This window comes from Oreochromis aureus, linkage group 8 (genome assembly GCF_013358895.1).
Source record: "Oreochromis aureus strain Israel breed Guangdong linkage group 8, ZZ_aureus, whole genome shotgun sequence".
NCBI lineage: Eukaryota > Metazoa > Chordata > Actinopteri > Cichliformes > Cichlidae > Oreochromis > Oreochromis aureus.
In genome coordinates, this window is record NC_052949.1 from 26,105,545 (window position 1) to 26,114,416 (window position 8,872).

An 8,872-nucleotide genomic window follows, 5' to 3' on the forward strand; every position below is an offset into this window, starting at 1 on the left:
AGGTTTCAAATGGTTTTTAGTTAAAACCTTTTTTCCGATAAAGTAGTCCATAACAGATGAAAGGCAAACCACTACCGTAAATAGAACCCTGTGTTTGACTGAACATAAAATCATCCAGTCACAGCTGTAGTTGGTGTGGTTTTTCGTGACGACGAAGCGCTTGGCCAATAGAAACCCGTTACTGGGTGTTGACCCCTGTAAGCCGCATCACCACCCCATTCCATGTCCGTGGCGGAGGACTACTATAAAAACAAACAAGCCCAAGTTTTAAAGGGCAGAGTTGTAAAAACTCCCAGGCTGTGGGGAGTAAGCTTAGAAGCCTGCAAATCGGAATTCAACTATAACCCCACGGAAGCAAGAAAATCGCCTGGAGCGCTACAATATTTTCTATCTTCTTTAGAAAGTGACACTAGAAGCTGTGTAGACTCTAACGTTTCCTGGAGCAGACTCTGGTTCGTGCAAGAAGGACCTGCTGATTCCATGTAAGGTAAATATTAACGTACCGTCGCCGTAACATCAATTTCTCGGACTCTGACACAGCCGTGCATCACTATCTCTTGTTAGTTTTCTAAGTGTCGCAATCAGCGATGTTATTAAACGAAAGTATTTTTGTCGAGTATTCAAGCTGTAGCTTCCTAGCTAATTAAAATGCTACACAGCTTGGTGTCGACCGGAGTCCGGCTAAAACGCCAATTTTCGTCTTACGTTGTCGTTAACGGTGACATTGACTGTCTCTTACGATCGACTTTCATTGTGCGCATATCTTGCGGCTGGCACACGCGATGTCACCGCGAGGTAATGCTGATAAGCAGCTGGGCGAGCTAAACATTAACACTATCTGCCTTCTTGATAGCTAGCTTGCCACATTTCAGTTCACACCCATCATTAAGTTGGCCAGCTAATGCTAGGTGGACGACAGCGACAGAGCTGACGGGGTGAGAAAGCGGACAGTTTATGTGTATACAGCGCTGACGGCGTCACGTACGCTCTTGCTCTGCTGTAACAGAGGGTTTTATGGCCGTGGTTAGACTTTGAATGATGATTATGTAACAGCAATTCTCCTCGCGAGTGTGTACGTGCTCCTCTCCCTACCTACTGTAGCTCAGCGGGGGTGAAAGCGCTGGAATAGCCCGGCTGGGTTATTTAAAATGAAGCTTATCCAACTAAAGAAGGCTGGAGTTTGTCTAAACATGTCCAGTGCGAAAACGAAGCGATCGAAAATCCGTCTCACTATTGACACCTGCCATTACATCCACCGCCCTCTGCAGAGGTCAACCATGGGTGCACTTATCTGTCACACTAGACCGCTGGGGAGCACGCACTGCTGACACCATCTGAGTCAGTGGCCTGTATGTATTTATAGCTGTTGTACAGCTGCGATGCCAGCATTGCTGTGCAGAGAGGGAAGGAAGTGGATAGTGATTAAAATGTTGTTTTTGTTTTTGAAGGGACCCAAACTGATAATTGTTTTGCTTTTCTTGTGTTATGCTGTGAAGAGCTGCACATCTATAATGCGTCCCCTTTTCTTTCCATTTCAGGATCCTGACTTCGACTCTGCTGCAGGACGGATATTTGTTTCGGCAACACGTGCTGAGCTTTTTCATTACACTCATCACTGCTGCCTTGGAGGTTTTTTGCAACGCTTTGTGGGAGGAAAAAGCAAACCTGTGACGGTAAAAGAAGCCCTCTTGCCACTGAAAGCAGCTATGCAGCTTGAAATTCAAGTAGCCCTCAACTTTATTATTTCCTATTTATACAACAAACTCCCTCGACGACGAGTGAATATCTTTGGTGAAGAGCTTGAGAGACAGCTGAAGAAAAAATATGAAGGCCACTGGTATCCGGATAAGCCATACAAAGGGTCGGGGTTCAGGTGCATCCATGTAGGGGAGAAGGTGGACCCTGTGGTGGAGCAGGCAGCCAAAGAGAGCGGGCTGGACATCGAAGACGTCCGGAATAATCTTCCTCAGGACCTTAGCGTGTGGATTGACCCGTTTGAGGTTTCCTACCAGATCGGGGAAAAGGGACCGGTTAAGGTGCTATACGTGGATGATAACAATGAAAATGGGTCCGAGTTGGACAAGGAGATCAAGAACAGCTTTAATCCTGAGGCCCAGGTCTTCATGCCAATCAGCGACCCTGTCGGGGCTTCTTCAGAGTCCAGCTCCCCCTCCCCTCCTTTTGGGCAGTCTGCTGCTGTAAGCCCATCTTTTATGCCACGCTCCACCCAGCCCTTAACCTTCACCACTGCCACCTTCGCCGCCACCAAATTTGGCTCCACTAAGATGAAGAGCAGCGGACGCAGTAACGGCAACAGCGGCAGTAGCAGCAAGGTGGCCCGCACCTCCCCTACCAACAACCTGGGTCTGAATGTCAACACCCTATTGAAGCAGAAAGCCATCTCCACCTCCATGCACTCGTTGTACGGGCTCGGCCTGAGTCAGCAGCAGCAGCAGCAGAAAGCCTCTGCTCTCTCTCCCAACGCCAAGGAGTTTGTGTTCCCCAGCCTCCAGGGCCAGTCCAGCCCTGGAGCCGTGTTCCCCGGGGAGGGCTCCCTGGGGCTTGGCCCACTGCAGTACAACAATGCCTTTGACATGTTTGCAGCCTACGGAAGCCTCAACGACAAGTCTCTTATGGATGGCCTCAACTTCAGTCTGAGCAACATGCAGTATTCTAACCAGCAATTCCAGCCAGTCATGGCTAACTAAGCTCATCATCAGAAGATGCTATTTATGAATGACGGTGGCTCAAAGAGAAGGAAAAACAAAACGCACACTTAGAAACTGGACTTTAAGGATGTAGTGTCTAGTCAATAAAGCGCATGTGCCCAAGGGTGTTTTGACCATGCCCCCTTGAGTTAGTTTCTACTAAAAGCTTGTTGTACAAACACATCCAAGCTTGGTTACTTCAATTCAACATGCATCATTGTTTTTCTTGATTTCTTTTTGCCAACCAAGCACAAAGTTTTTTACTATGTTGAGGAAAATAACTTTAAAATAAGATAAAAAAAATATAAAAAAAACACAAGCTTCAAGTTTTGGCCTCTTACAGTATTTTACAGGTGGTAAGACAAGGCTGATTTTTATGAATTGGCACTTCTAAGTGGGGTTACTTGGTCTTTTTCTAATTGTATAATTTAATTTAGTACAGAGTTTGTAAGATATCAGAGTATATATTGTTTCTATGACATGGTGTTGCATTTATATCTTTTTACTACTCCAGTGATCTGTGATGGCTGCAGCAGCTTTTCCTTTTCTTTTTTTTAAAGATAATTGTTAAAGAAATCCATCTTTAAAAAAAAATAAAAAATAAAAAAATACTATACATCAAATATTCTGAAGATTGTGTACAGAGTACTCCTTAGTGGTGGAAGTAAAGTGTAGGAATATTTGCTTTTTTCTGAAAGATGAATTGTATTTTCTGTTAAGAAGTTAAAAGATTTTGCTATACTATGGACAAAATGTAATCGTATGAATATTAATTTTGTACCTACATTGTGCAATACTTGATAAAAAAACAAACAAAAACATTAAGGTATAACAAAGTATTTTGAGTCAGTGTCTTACATGTCAAGAGGGACTGAAATAGTTTATATTGTTAAGTTTGTATTAAATGCTTAAAAATTATATGCTTGTCTTTATTTTTTTTAATTTCATATTTGCACCCTGGTCTTTTTAATAAAATAAACTACAGTTGAACATGATCTGTGGGAAGTGGACTTATTTATTACCTCTTATATGCCGACTTCTCTTTAATATTTAGCGTGTGAGTGGCTATGGTGGTGCTGCCCTATCAAAAGGGTAACAAGGTTAAAACTGGCAGTAAACTCTGGATTGGTTTATGATCTGTTGTCTTTGTAATCATGGCTGTAAAGGTGGGTGGTGTGCATTGGTTTTTCTCCACTGTGTGTGTGTCATGTGTCACAGCAGAATGAAACGTCACACAAATAAAAATGTCACCCAGCTTGTCTTTCATTTTGAGGAATGTTTGGGTTGGTGTCACTACACTAAAGGAAAGCAAGTGTGTTGCTCTGGTTAGTGACTTAATTGCACTTCAGTGTGAGACAAAGAAAGGCAATGACTGATATCATGTTCCTGTTTTAGCTAGCTAAAATGGAGATGGTTTTAACATGTAGTTGAGTGTGATTGCTTTATCTTTTAGTTCCCAAGAGAGCGGGATTTCACCGAACTTTTAATGCCTTGCTCCCTTTTCCCACATATTAACGCAATGTCCCACATTTTTAACGGATCTGATGTTCAAAAGTCAACATTGCTAGACAGTCTGCTTTTTATCCAGTGGTTGTAAAGAAACCAAAAATCATGGAAAGCATCACAATGAAAAGAAAATTCAGTTACAACAAAGATTGGAAAGCTAATTGTAATTACATGAGGCCAGGAAAGGAGATGCTCAGCTTTGTTTCAGGTTTAGAGCATTTACCCACCCTGCTGAGACCCTGCGTCCGCATATGGAGATATTAAATTTGGACTTTTCTGCACCTTATACTTCGTTATGCTTTATAAAGTGTTTTACACTGTATTAAAATTGTGATTTTTTGTGTGTTATACTTTAAAATTCAGATGACGACAGCATTATTAGCCTCCCTATAAAAAATCATGTTAAAAAGAGTGTTCCCCAAGTGCTGTCAAGCAGAGCAAGGAATATTTAACACAGCTGTTCCAAACATCCCAGTATAATTTTCGACAGTTACGTTATTTTACTTTGAAAGGCGTGTTGGGAAATCTCTCAGATTTCTTCTGGCAGGGACTTTCATCTTCAGTTCAGCTCACAGATTTTCAGTAGGATTAAAGTCATGTCAGTAACCTTCACTTTGGTCTTCTGGAGGTAATTCCTCTCCAGGAGCAGCAAATGTTTCGGGTCGTTGTCGTGTTGAAAGACAAAGCAACAATCCGTACCCAGCGTTTCCAGTATGGGTAATCTTTCCACAGGTTTGTCCTTAGCATAGTTCAGTCTGGCTTGAAGTCTTTGAAATCCTTTGCTTCCTATCTCTGCCGGGCTTGTTCTGTACTCGTCTTTGAATTTCTTGACGATGCCTCTCACTCCAGTTCTTGACACTTGGAAACGCTCTGATAACTTTGTATGTCTATCTCCTGCTTTGTGAGCATCAACAATTCTATTTCTCAAGTCTAAACGGATTTCTTTTGTTTTTGGTGTGATGCTTTCTCGAGTGACAGCTCAAACACTTGCTGACATTTTTATAGTACGTGTACACTGGAAGATAACCCTCAGGTTTAACTTGACTTTATAAGCTTTGAGCATTGCAAACTTAAAGCACATCTTTGCACAGCAGTGTTTTGTGCCATGTCTTAATAAGAAGGTCAGGTTTTCAAGGGGCTAATTATATCGAGCCTGATAATTTTGTTGAATGAAATAAATTTGTTATTGTGTGCAAATATAAAAAAAATTGTGCTTTCTAATGAAGGACTTTGGGAAAGTTTGATAAATAGCTCTTAGGTGACATTTAATGTTATACTATCAGTCCCAACAACAGCTAGAAGAAATAAAAAAATGCAAACAAGCACTCAGGTTTCAGGAGGCTATAGATGGATTAGATAAAATGACGTCTATTTGTTCCTGACAAACCAGTTCCATAGTGCATAGTTCCCAAAATCTTAGACTAGTTTAGCAGGTAAGAAATGCATCCTAGTGTCCAACCCAAACACACTCTTTGTCTCACCTTTTGTTTATATATAAGTCAGTCTTATTCTTCTCCTATTTTTAGACATGTTTGACCACTCAAAACATGTTGGGGGTCACATATTTTCTTCTTTTTGTCTTTTGAAATTGAAATGACCAATAGGCATGTAGTTGATGCTGTTTATTACTACAAAGTCTCAAAGATTAAAATGGTTTGGAGGCACTGTCTATGGTTTAATAAGTTTATCATACAAGAATCAGCCATAACATTAAAACTTGCTGCCTAAAAATGTGTGGGTCACTTGGGACCTCTAAGGGTGTCCTGTAGTGTCTGGCACAAGGAATCTGGCCTTCTTTGGTTGCTGTGTGTTGTAATCGGGTCCATCGGGTCATCCTATGTTGAATTTAGGTAGCTTGGTGGCCACGTCAACACCTTGGACTCTCCATTCCTGGAGTGTTTTTTGTGGTGTGGTGGAGGAATTATCCTGCTGGGGGAGGCTGCTGCCATCTGGGAGTGCTTTTGCCATGGGCGTTGTGCAACAATATTTAGGTGGTAATAGTAATTTTAATAGTAACATCTATATGAATGTTAGATTACAAAAGATCTTTGTGTTTTAGAGAGAACAACAATGTTTATCGCTTTGCCTGTCAGTGTTTGTAATGTTTTTGGTTGTTCAGTGTGTTTAAGCGTATCATTCCCTTGTGCATTAACTATAAGTGGAGATATCATCTGAATTTCAGGAGCGGGACCACTCCTCCTTCACGCCCCCTCCGGCCTCAGACCTCCAATACCTGCTGTTCTCATTTTCATGCCCCACCCTTCCCCCCCATTTTCCCCTCTCTTCTCCTCTCTTCCTTTCCTTCATTCATTTCTCGTTAGTAAATGGGGATCTGCCCGGCCCGGGAGCCGTCGCCAGTCCCCTTTGAGGCCTTCCCCAAACCGCAGCACCAGTTCACACTTCCTCATCCCTCATCGCCTATCGTTACCAAGGATGTGGTCCCAGCTAGTGAAATACCTATCTAAAGTGCAAGTATTTGTACTCCATACAATTTGTACTCAGTATTCAGTAAATGTGCTTTCCACTGCTACATTTCTGGATGATCATGTACATGTCATCATGGCAACCCTCAGTAATGTCTTATGCAGCTTTGCACAGAGCTGAAACACTGGAAAAGGCCTTAGTGGTATACATCTGTTTCTGAATTCTTGTTTGCTATAATGAAATCCAAATCTCAGTTAAGATTGCTGTGGCAAATAAATTGCTCAGAATCCCCAGCATTGCAAATTAATTCCTGCAGGGCTCAGTGGGAGTAGCTCGCGGAGGATTAGAGGGAAAAGCGATTTTTGCTAGTTTCGAGTCCACCCTTGTGAGACACAGTTGTACTGGAAACATTCTCGGCTGATGCCGTGAGTAATGTCATTGCTTTTTTTTCCCTTCTTTTTTTGCAGAAACACCCTGCTCTTCCCTTTTTTTGTCCGATAACATGCCCCTGAAATTCTGGATGCATTTAAGTGAGTGTTGTATGCTCAGTAAATACAGGAACATTTAACTAGCCGTGGAGCAAGTCCATTTTGCACACTATGCACTGCTCTAGTTTACTGGGTCAGCATGTACCAGAGAAACTATTTTAGTCCTCAGCTTAAACCGTTGCATTACAATATAGGTAATGAAGTCGATGAAGCCTTGCAATCTAGGTGGAAAACAATATTCAGAACACACACACACACACACACACACACACACACACACACACACACACACACACACACACACACACACACACACACACACACACACACATTCGGTTCCACATGACCACCTCAGCTCTCTGGGATAAACAGGTCCACAGATGGTCTGGTGTCACACCAGCTGGGAGACTCCCGTGGTGAGGGGTGTTGCCTTGCTGTGACTCCATCTTGTCTGTTCCACAGTGTGCCCCCCTCCAGATACATTCCTGACATGAACTGCATTTATTACTCAAAGGGCCTTATCATACTGTATCTCTTGCAGGCCCAGCCCTGTAGTGTTGTAGGACTAGTGTTTGTTTTGAAGGGTGTTTCTTTGCCTGTGTTTGTTGGTACAATAAGGAGCAATAAGGGCTGAAATAACTTTGAGTTGAAATTTAATAAAAAAGACTGACATTTCTAAATGTATTTGCTTTTGAGCCAAGAGTTAGATAAGTAGAACAGATAGGAACTCATGTGTTCATGTTAAATAGCAGGTGGTTAGTTTACTTTAACAAAATTACCTGTTCAGATCTACGTTTAAAGCTCGAATAGAAAAGCTGTGAAAACTTTTCATACTTTTCATGCAACTGAATGAAGTGGGACACTTTTTGTTCTTTATTTTATGATTGTTGACTTTCTTGCTCTTGTCTTTACAGTTACTATTGCATTGCAGCTTTTATTTAGCTTAGCATAGCAAACTGAGGGAATCTGGTAGCATTAAGGTTAAAAGAAGCTCTTGAATTGTAGTGATTTGATTTGATACCTGTATATTTGGAAAAATGAGTTCCAGACTGGCGTCTAACATTGTTTAAAATTGAAACAAGTAGTAAAAATATAAATGTTTGGCTGATTGTTTAATGTTATTTCACTATTGGTGTATATTCAGGCATTGCATGTGTGAACATGTAATTGATAATAATGTATTATCAACCATTGGTTGTTTATTAGCACTAACCCTGAAAACTAGCTAAGTTAGATTATACAGCAGAAACAGCTCTCAGTAAATTGTTTGAATGCTCTGAGTAATAAAATACTGCATCTTTTGCAGGACTATGCAGTCCTGTGGAAAAACCTTACTGCTTCTATACAAATTCAGAGGGAAAATCAGAGTCAGGTGATCAAATGCACTTGATTAACTGATCACCAGCAAGTTGGACAACTTCTGTAAAAGCAGAGATTTGGGCAGTTTGCTGGTTATAAGTCTGTGCAATGCTAAGAGAAACTGCAAAAAAGCTATATGCCAGAAGGGAGAGAGACTTCGACTCACTGATCCATCAGGATCACAAGGATCTACAACGAGGACATTTGGATGTTATTCAGACTGGGTAAGAGTCACCAAATGGTTGCAAAAAGAGAGGGAAGATGATCTTGAATGATGGTCTGGAGTTGCCAGAAGGTAGAATAGTACATATACAGGACAGCTACAAGTACCCTGGTAGCCCACGATAAAAAAGCATGAAAGTCAGCCACAACCAAATACCTCCAGAA

The 8,872-nt window shown here is 41.6% G+C and overlaps 1 protein-coding gene across 2 annotated transcripts; it reads left to right on the forward strand.

Moving 5' to 3' along the window:
* Positions 1 to 257: 257 nt before the first annotated feature.
* On the forward strand, positions 258 to 3,703 carry tob1b (transducer of ERBB2, 1b). 2 transcript variants are annotated; one of them, XM_031753327.2, is made up of 2 exons: positions 258 to 487; positions 1,539 to 3,703. In XM_031753327.2, the coding sequence occupies exon 2, from the start codon at positions 1,707 to 1,709 to the stop codon at positions 2,706 to 2,708; it is 1,002 nt and encodes a 333-aa protein (XP_031609187.1). In that variant the 5' UTR covers positions 258 to 487; positions 1,539 to 1,706; the 3' UTR covers positions 2,709 to 3,703. The 2 variants fall into 2 exon arrangements, with proteins under 2 accessions (XP_031609187.1, XP_031609188.1); XM_031753328.2 differs by having other exon boundaries at positions 258 to 482.
* Positions 3,704 to 8,872: the final 5,169 nt, after the last annotated feature.

Excerpts from the sequence above, each read along its gene's own strand:
- tob1b (XM_031753327.2), top strand. The coding sequence starts at position 1,707 with ATGCAGCTTGAAATTCAAGTAGCCCTCAACTTTATTATTTCCTATTTA.